This window comes from Corella eumyota, chromosome 2 (assembly GCF_963082875.1).
Source record: "Corella eumyota chromosome 2, kaCorEumy4.1, whole genome shotgun sequence".
Classification (NCBI taxonomy): Eukaryota; Metazoa; Chordata; class Ascidiacea; order Phlebobranchia; family Corellidae; genus Corella; species Corella eumyota.
Genome location: NC_137491.1, coordinates 10,655,473 through 10,666,139, shown reverse-complemented (window position 1 = coordinate 10,666,139; position 10,667 = coordinate 10,655,473). Strand labels below are relative to the sequence as shown.

At 31.3% G+C, this 10,667-nt stretch overlaps 1 protein-coding gene across 1 annotated transcript; it reads left to right on the top strand.

Moving 5' to 3' along the window:
* The first annotated feature begins 8,068 nt into the window (after nucleotides 1–8,068).
* Nucleotides 8,069–10,522, top strand: LOC145743952 (uncharacterized). The gene is made up of 7 exons (XM_082562029.1): nucleotides 8,069–8,406; nucleotides 8,526–8,638; nucleotides 8,832–8,964; nucleotides 9,404–9,547; nucleotides 9,700–9,828; nucleotides 9,901–10,003; nucleotides 10,227–10,522. The coding sequence occupies exons 1-7, from the start codon at nucleotides 8,188–8,190 to the stop codon at nucleotides 10,382–10,384; spliced, it is 999 nt and encodes a 332-aa protein (XP_082418155.1). The 5' UTR covers nucleotides 8,069–8,187; the 3' UTR covers nucleotides 10,385–10,522.
* Nucleotides 10,523–10,667: the final 145 nt, after the last annotated feature.

The window sequence follows — 10,667 nt, the reverse complement described above, 5'->3', positions numbered from 1 at the left end:
TATTCTCCCAACTGTTTAATGCTTTAACCTTTTAAATTAATAAGGGGGATTATTACAGAAAAAAAACGCTGAAATCTTATTTCGTGGGAATCGAATTCAGGACAATCGCTTGCATGCCATAAAGTGATTGCGTTAGTTAGTGACAAAAAGACCTTCGATAATTAACCTGGGTTGATCAAGTCTATCCATTGTGTCGGTGTGATCAGACGCTGCTTTGATTTAACCTGTATAACCAGCAGTTTTCATAGCTGGATAGATATTTCAAAGGCAAATGTCAAGGGTACTAGGTGTTTTTACGACGTGTTAAACCAGGGCTCAAATTGACCTAATACCCAAGTTCAAGTTAAAAGAATTTGAATCTGAATTTTGGAAAACGATTTTTGATATTTATTTTTGATTTTTATGAATTCCTTTATATACAAATACAAATTAATAAAACACTTAATTAAAACTGTACTTTTTATTGTTTAAAATTTAAAATTACCCATAAAATGTGTAATTGATTACTTAATTGAAAAATTTAAAAAAATGTATTTCTTGTTTACAAAAAAAAATATTTGCGAGGCTAGAGATTGTGTGCATTTTGATGGTCGTGCGTCGCCATCGATTTTGCCTTATTTTGCCCCAAACCAAAAAATTACTAAAAAACCCAACTTCCGATTTGAACTTCTAAGAGTTTTAAACAGAAAGTTCACAATACTTCGCACAGGACTTATAACTTACAAAGACGCCGCTCGACATTTCTGTCATAAGTCTTTAGTCTTGTGAGTTAATTGTCGGGTCTATGTCTTTTGTGTGCTGGGCCATAAATCAATCAGGCAACGCTGCAAGCTAAAGGCTAATCATTTACGAAAGAAAATCATCATAGCAGTATAATGATCGTCGTGTGTTGGGACTGTTATTTCATTGCTATATAGACTCGCTAGTGTAAAGACAAAATATGATGAGTGAGTAATATCATGTTTAGATTTATTGCAAAAGTCTTCTTCAGGTGATAAATGCGCTTTAAAGCGTTTAAGTCAAAGTGATTAAGCAGGATTACTGTAAATGTATAAAGAAACATTTTGATAACAGAATAATGTTAAAATACGTTTTATGAAGTGATTAACTGCGCCATTAAATTAGAACTAAGTAGAAATAAAAAATGTTAGGGTTAGACATTTTGGAGAATAATTTTTTTTTACGATTAAAAAAGAGTAATGATTATAAATTTAGTAAATTTTTTATTTGTGTAAACTAAATATATTTAAAAAATTTAGGTAAAGAAACATTCTAATAAATTTACAGCGAATCCTTCAGCCAATAAAATAGTTTTATTGTTGGACAATAACAGGGACATTAAATAAAAATTTATTGGGCATTTTTAACAATTATTTTAATTTTTACAGAAACAGTTAAATTTAATAGAAAAAAGGGTTACATATCCTGACATAAAATCACAGCATATTTATAGAAATTTAATATCGCGTAAGCGAATAATTTTACTGCCGAATGATCATGAATTTTGTTGCCAGCGAGGTTCCTTCAGTTCCCAAAAATCATGCGTTTGCTGAATCTCTGACTTCTGAGTTTGATTCTTCGTCAACATCCTCCAAAATCTCCCCTCCCCACCTTTCCTCCCAATACGCTTACTATGATAAAGCTAATTATCAAAACTCATCATACCAACTACACACCCGTAACAACTCCATGCCAGCCAGTGTTAATTATCATCGAAGTGGAGAGTCGCAATCTTACTTAGATTTAGCAAAAGAACAAACTTATCAAGCACAAACTATCATGCACGATCGCAAGTTGGACGCGAAAACTTACCCAACGCCGGTATTCGACGATAAACACTTACATTTGGGCGGAGTCACTGCGATTCCAGCTCTTAAAATACAGCACTCCTCTAGCTACGAAGAAGCGCATTCCAAATTAGAATACCAATCTCCGAGCTATCGTAAGCAAAGTCATTACGGGTTACCCATAGCGTCGACAACGTCGCTTAGCTCTCCAAGTAATATTAACGAGGCAGAAAATGGTCGACATTCAGCCGAAAACGAGCGAGACTTCCACGGGCGAACCCACCACTATTTTCCGGAAAGACTCAACTCGACGTCGGAGTCGGCGGATAATACTTATCGTCCTGAAGAACAATACAGTCACGGCCGATATTTTTCAAATTCCCAATTAAGTATTTACAAACCGACAACGACAACAAATTCACCAACAAATCCAATTCCTGAAGCCGATCATACGACTACATCAAGATCAACTTTGTCAGGACAATTTGGAAATGAGACAAGTCATACAACTTCAGTTATAAATCATGCAGTCGAAAGCAGATACTTTGGTGCGCTATGTTTAATTATTGTTTTTTTAAATATTGATCAAGCATAGCAGAGTTTTTATTAATTTTTTTTTATTTTAGACACGTATGGTCAATCCATGGGGCATTATCAACCCTTTATTCCGGCCTACTACACACACTATCAGCCCGGTTTTCAACATCCAGATTTTGCATCACATTTTAGTTCGACCACAGGTATATTATTAATCAAATTATAAACATATAAAATTTTGATATTAATGGTGTAAAACATGCTGTCGCGTGGGGGTATAAATAATTAAAATTAACAACCAATATTAAATTTCTAGTAAAAAATCGCTTTCATACAGTTTTTGTAATAGTATTAAAGCCTATGTTATATGTAGTTAAAAAAATTTACTATTCGCAATTTTTTTTAATAACATTTTTATTGTTTTTAAAACTAATATTTTTATACCTAGGCTTTCCACAACCTGACCATGTCAACCTAATGCCGTGTCAAACTTCTCCCTATGCCCATCCGTTCCAGAGCGCGGGCCACATGCCTCTTCCTTACCATCAAGAAGGTATTGGCCCTAACCGAGGTAGTCATGCACGTCGCCGCCGACGACCTTACAACAAGTTTCAGTTAGCTGAACTTGAAAGAGAGTTTGTTATGAACGAGTTTATTAGTCGGGAAATGCGCGAGCAAATTGCAAGGCGGGTAAACCTTTCCGACAGGCAGGTAAAGATCTGGTTCCAAAATCGGAGGATGAAAAAAAAAAGAATGAACAATCGAGGTGAAACAGTATTAGACGACGAGGTCGGACATAACTCGTCGTCTGAATCTGTTGACACACCGCGCGCAGATTACGGAGAATTTCTCCCAAACTGATTATTGTAAATTCATTTTAAGTAAAAGCAAATATAATGTTACTAAAACTGAGCGTCAATCTAAATTATTTTGTTCCTTATTTACATCAACACGTAAGTGCTGGTGTTTTCAAACTCTAATGTAAAAATCACTTAAATTAAAGTACATGTTGCAGTAAATGACCATTTATTTAAATGGAAATATTTCATTATCTCTTGCATTGTTGTAGATGTCATTTGTGTCTGGCAATTTTGTTTATTTTTATTGCATTTTTTTATGATTTACATTACTATTAAATGTTCAATATGTTATATACGTTTATTTTTTTCATTTTAATAAATCGCTATTTTCGTCAACCTATGCATATTCTAATAGGGGAAAAAACAGTCTACGATTTTTCAAACCTAAATTACTAGTGCACTAGGACGGAGCTTTTTATGAATCGTAAAACGTAACCTTTTCCTTCCTTGCTTTCGCCGGCAAGTCAAATATAGAGCACTTCATAAACGCTATATGAAATATCGTACGGGGTGCAATTATGTCATAAAAGACTGATGGGAACAGGGAACGTGATGAGTTTATCACAGTCGTGTCATATACATGACACGTCGCTTCCGTTTCCATTGTCTAATTTAAAACACAAAAATCGTCAACATCAATATACATTATATTGCTAAAATACTCACTATAGATTAAACACGGTATAGGTGTTGGTATATATTTAATTGTATGTATACATTCATACTATGATCATAATACTTCAGTAATGCAATCATATTATAATTTAAATATACAGAGATTTAAAAAAATAACTCAAGTAAATAGTCGATACGTTAGCCTACTGTAATTCAGTAGATAATTTTAAAGTAAATTGTTGAATTAACTTTACTATAATTAGGAAGAAATTATTTTTCAAAGTTATTATTTGGTTCGGCATCTCTTTAATCTCGCTCAAGCCATTGTTTTCAAGTTAGTTAATTGTTCGGAAGTTCAGAATTACTTTGCATTGTCATTGTTAGCATGGGGCCGTTGCAGTAGAACAATGGCAGTAAAATAAATGAAGTGACTTGAAAGCGAAGCCGACTCCGACGCGATATGGTGAGAATTTTTCTAGAAAATGGCGTCTCGCTACCTCAGGACATCAGGCACGGCCGATGCGTGCGCTGCGGCGGCGATCTGGTGATTTGTCTCCCGCCGATTTTCTTGTTGTTTTATTGTTTCGCTCGGTTGTAAATCGGCAAATGCCTTGTGATCATATTTTCCTGTTACATTATCTAATTTATGTCATTTTTTTAATTAACGTAATTATAATGCTGGAATGTAAAAATAATAGAGTTTTTTAAATACATACTTTTTTTTCAATCTATTTTTTGTTAGCTAGGTTGTGATATCTAATTAAAAAAGTTTAATTAAAGTTTTATAAGGTCTTTAGTTGGGTTAAGTTATTAAACGTATATGGCAACTTTATTAACTACATAACTTTCTATTAAATTGATTTGTTTTAAGTCTGTTAAAAAATAAAAATGAAGTTTTATAAAAAAAAGTAATTTAGTTTTTAGCATTTAGAATCTTTAATTAACTTTTCCATCTACATTGATTTGTCATTTTTATTCTATATTAAAGGATAACATTTTTAAACATTCATTTCATGTATTTATAAAATTAATAAAAAATAATAATATTCGATAATATATGTTGCATTTTTTTATGCTTGTATGTAAATTTAAACACCTATGTATAAAATTTAAGCTGTTATTATCAAAAAAAATGTTACATCGTTTAATGTTGTGTAGGCGTAATATAAAAATCAATTCTTCTTTTAACAAAGGTTTATATTTTGAACATTAAAATTGTGAAACTAGTTTTTTATGACTACAGTAAATAATGAACACCTGGATTAAAAATTAGAAAAATGCGACCTACCGTTTTTTTTTGTAAAGGTAGCGCGCAAATCGAAATTTTAGGAGATAGAATTTTGTGTTTATTGCATGGCAAACAACGGGAATGAATCTAGCTATAAAAATTCTGAGTATTTTAAGTCAAACAATGTTGGACAATGCGTTACTTTATATACGACATTTGCCAAAGTTTCGACAGGTGCAAACGGTAATTAAACGGATTTGGTTTTTGCCAATAAGCTAACATACTGACATCCCGTGACACCGCGTAACGTTTGGAAGATTTGCGAGTGGTTACACAAAGTACGAATGTTTCGTTTGCTGTTCGTTTTAGGCGTTTGCTGGCTCGTAAAAATAAAAATTACGCTTCCCTTTTTGTAAAGTCTCGCCGAGGTTAAATCTACAGCCTACCACGTAACGAAGAATGGGAAATGTACATACAGGATTGATCCTTGGAAAATAAATTTGCATTGAATTTTAGCAAATGCAAATACTACTTTTAAACTTGGTTCGATTTTTGCGCAAACTTTACTGAATATGTTAATTTAAAAAAATGCACCCACTGTAAAATACCTAGTTTTAGGTAAAATTAAATACCCGATATTTGTTTACATTTTAAAATGTGTTAAAGTTGCTGATTTACATTTTTTAAATTAAATATACTAGCTTAAATATCTAAATTCGGTATTGCTTCAAACTAAAACTGATAAATACCTACAAGAAAATTTTAAAATACCATTTTGTTTTGTAATTTGCAAGTTTAGTTAGTTGAATATGTGCCTGTATCATTATTACCATGCATTTGCGCCACCTATACTGAAAGATAGCGTTAATACAGGGTATAGTGAATACGCCACGTTAGAAAATTGATTATTTTATTTTTTACTATGAACATATACAGATAAACAACATAAGGGTTTTGATTATTGTCGTAATACGCATAACTTTGTCGGAAGTAAATAGTTGTGAAGACGTTAAAAATACATCACAACTAGAAACTACCTACCAAGGCAAACGCATATGATATTAGGTTTGTACAAATTTTGTTACTTTAGCTGGTACATTTTTAAATTGTTGCGCTCAATAAAATATGACGTAGCTATTTTATAATTTGTTACGGCGTCATGCTAAGGAGTAAATCGCATAGGAATTCGCCCTTCTCATTGTCATGGTTAATAAACAGTTTGTTCTAGGCCTGGTTTTAATCATTCGTTTTAAAACAACGATTAAGTTCTCTATTTAATAACAAAATATCGGATTGATTGCAAGAATTGTTTTACATAACTTTGTTAAATGAAATGGTATTTTAAAATGTTTAATATTTAGATAAAATATGCTTACCTACTCTCTGGTTACTTATATTCTTGATTTATTGTCATGTTATTTACGTTAAATTGTCCACTATTTAAATAACTGTATGTTGAACTAATATTTTAAAAATTAAGTTTCGATTTAGTAGTTTATATATTGATTTTTTTAAATGGTACAGTAACCTAAATTAGTCTTTTAACAAAAACACATAATATTAAAATACAATTACATGCAGTATAATATTAAAAATTAAAAATAAACATGATAAATACCTTTTTTTAATTTTTAAAGTTGATTTTACTCGTCATCAAGTCGAAATATATTGTTTCTATGGACCAAAAACCAGCAAGCAACATAGCGCACTACAAATAACTATGTTAACTAGTAACCCTTACTTTTATACCGATTTAGATAATAAATTGTAGCCAGCAAAACTTTAATTTTTCATTACATAGCATTAACTATAAAGAACTGTATCGTAAAATTGCGTAGGCTATGTATGGTCTGCACGTTAACGGCTAGAAAGTCAATAATTGATAGAGTTTTATCGTTCGTTTTAATGACAAATTTTATAGTGTTGGTGCAACGCCGAGTTATGCTGTTAAAATGAACTTACACAAAAGAACAAAAAGTAACACGTTTTAAATTGGGTGTTTTTGGACAATCTTTTGTTTTCGGAGAAAAATAAACCGGCAACATGAAGGAAAACAGCAAAACAAAATTTATATTTGGTATAATTTTGCAACTTAAATACTAGCTCTAAGACTGTAAATGGATTTAAATCATGTCAGTTTATTTTTTTGATATCTTATCCTTTTGTATAATTTGAATAATTTTAAGATGGCCACATGCGGCGATCGTAAGCTAAATCTTTCATATTTTTTTTGTGAAAGTTAAGTTCTGTTATTTTCGACAAAAAAAATTATTTTTCGCTTTTAGTGTTGTTATGTGTTAATTAAATAATATGTAATAGTTAAAAATGAATATACGTTCCACAAAAGTTTTAGACAATATATTATTAAAATGTATGGTAAATTGCGCAACATTTTCAAAGGCTGAGTTTAGGGTGTTAAAAATTAATAATGACTCTTGTGTTTTTATAAAATAAATTAATTAAATTCATTTTTTTATTTTGTTTCTCAGGCAAAAAACTAAAAACACGGTAGTAAAATACAAGACGCTTTAAATGCTAACTCAAAAGCTGAGTTTAGTAAAAGGAAATTTAATTAAAACAGCTATGATTGTATATAAGCAGAGCTTAACTTTGTACGTGGATGACCACGAAAAAGACATTGTATTAGAATATTGTTACATTAAAGTTATTGGTGAGCAATTGTTTTGTAAATGTTTCAATGCCCTTTAAATACCACGTGCGTTGTAAGGATTGTTTTAGTTTTCAGTCCTAACAATTACTTCTATATTGATGTTAAAAAGTACACGAATTAAATGTGTAGGTGAGATTTAAAACATAATAACAATATACAAGCGAACCGGTTTAGTTACATTTTATGTTTATTCAGTAATCCTGTCTGGCTTAGAAATAAAAATGTAGCAAGTAAGATACACCTACGAGGGCTTTATGCGACTGTTATGTAAACAACGTGGGGTTAGGTTACATGCTGGAAATTTAAAATTATGGTTCACCCATCGTATCCTGCAATGTTATAAATGAAACAGATTTTCTTAAATTTTAATCTTAAGTATATTATATTTTTGCTTACAACAAGCTCAAAACAGTTTAATATCTAGTTAGCATAGTAAGATTGAAGTCTTTGTTTTGAGATTTCAGAAGGATTCAAAAAATAAGATTAAAAATGACTTCTGTAGCTGCTTTGCCTATACACTCTACGTCACGGTCGATTACACCTCGTGGGGTTACCAGCATTCCTCCTCGGAACTTTTCAAGATTTAGTAGAACTCCGCGATCCACATCCGGCACGCCAAGAGGGATCAAAAATCCAGAGTATGATGCAAGGTTGGATAATCATCAACAAACTTATGTTCTTTCTCCTAGGATGATGTACATTTTAAGGGTGAGTTTGGGGTTGTGCAATTTTGCATATGACAATTCTCCGTTGGCACTTCAGTTTTTTCTTATTTCTATAAAGATATATCTTACCGATGAAGTTGACTTTGTTTATACTTTATACAGAAAAGTATGGATAAGAAAGGCGTCTTTAGCGATCCTTCAGATAAAATAGCTTTTCATGGACCACGTCGTCCTTTGTTATTATCTTATCCGACTACCCCACAACACGTTGGCAGGTATACCTTACTTGGTTCAACCTACAAAAAGTCAAATATAAATACCTAATTAATTGTTTATGTTTTCGCATAAAATTCTTGTTTTAGCGCATTTTAAAACATTTTGTTATTTTCTGTTCGTATTTTGGAGGTATTTAAGTTTAAGTATGTAATAAGCATATAATTAACTCATACTTGTGTTTAATTTTATCAGGGCAGTCTTTGTTGAAAAATACAAACGTTTAAGCAGTTCATCCCCTTCTCCTGAGAATAAAGGAAATTTAAGTCCAATACCACATTCCAAGGATGGAAAAGAAGCAGTCAAACTTGTCTACAACTTAAGAACGGTAATTCAAAGATATTATTGTGTATTAATAAAAAAACAACACGCATGTAAAGTAAGGTTTAATGTTTTAATAATATTTTTATATGTGGCGCCGGAATTGTTCAAGCATACGCTAACTGTAAAAACAAAAGTAGATACTAATCTAATCTTTTAAGCCTTTAACAATGCATTGTTGTTTTGGTCTATGTTCATAAACCCAAAAAAACCCAAAGAGAAAATATTTCATGTTTTCTTATTTTTATTTGATGTCGTTTTGATTCAAGGAAATAAGACATAAAACATTTATCAATATAATATATTACTTTTAAACAAACTTATAAGTTGTATATGCCAATTTTTGTAAGTTTACTAAAAACAACTTTATTATTAAAATTGCCTAAGAGACTTTAACTAAAAAAATAAAAATTGACACTTTTTGACATGAAGGTGTATTTATGTAGGGACATGGCAGAGATTTCAATGCGGCTCCTAAAAAGTTAAGTCTTTACCGAGCTAAGAATGTTCCGCCTTCACAAACCAAAGCAACAAAACTGGTTAAAGAAAAGGGTTTTGTTTTGGATGGAATTGCCCTTAGTTCAATACAAGTACGTATTGTATTGCATTTTTTAACTTCAAGTATTGATAATGGTTAACTAAAAAAGTTTTATAAAGAATTTTCGGCTTTGTATTTTTTTTAGATTTAATTAAAAATTAATTTCAAAAATGATTTTAAGATGTTGTGTTGTTTTCGTTTCAGGATAATTATTCGAAAGTTCAGCCTAAGCTAGGTCCAGCCATTCCCCCCTATAACTCACATCATGATAAACACGTGCAAAGCTACTTCGAATACAAAGGTTTATACAAAACCTTGAAGTTAACAGGAGAGGTAATGCAACCTAGTTCAAAGTTCGTTGTTTTAATTACGTTTTAGTTTTAAAGATATATTTTACATTTGCAGACAAAAGAAGAAAGTGAGTCGCTTCAAGGCAGAGCTGTGGATAGATTTCATAACATAGGTGAAGGACATGAATATATGTATAGAAGAAATAGATCGGGGGCCGGTATGATTTCTAAACTTGACATTTGTAGCCTGTTTAAACAGAATTTACCAATGGTTTAAACATATTTAGGTCAACTTGCGAAAATTAAAATCTTTTGCTTTAAAATGTAAATGCCTTTTTTTACATACATCAAAGGGTGGAACTAATTAATTCCGTTATTGATAAAGTTGCTAGAGTAGTCTGACAACCACATAGCTATAGTTTACTGTTATTTTGTAACCAGGCTATTCAAATGACCTTGTTGACGGCCATGACCAGTTTTTGAGCACGATTCGCCCCATGAGTGGTTACAACGGGAAATTTGGCTTTCGAAGAAACACCCCAATATTACGTCACTGCCCGTCTCCCTTTGGTACTGCCAGTCGATCCAGTACATTTTAATAAAAAGCGTTTTTAAATATGCTTTTTTTTTTTAAATATGCCGTTTTTAAAAATAACATAATTGTTTAGTTGCTTAAATTAATTTAGCAAACGTGGAATATTTGTTATAGTTGTTTTAAATGTAATTATATGTTTCAAGGGTGTAAAAGTAAATTGTTAGATAGTAATTATTTGAATGTTTAAAAAAAGACCAATATTTTTACCTATTGTTAAAAATATGTTTAAAGTTATTTTATAAATTCAATAAACGATATTCAATAAAATGTAGAAAACAGTTTTGGGC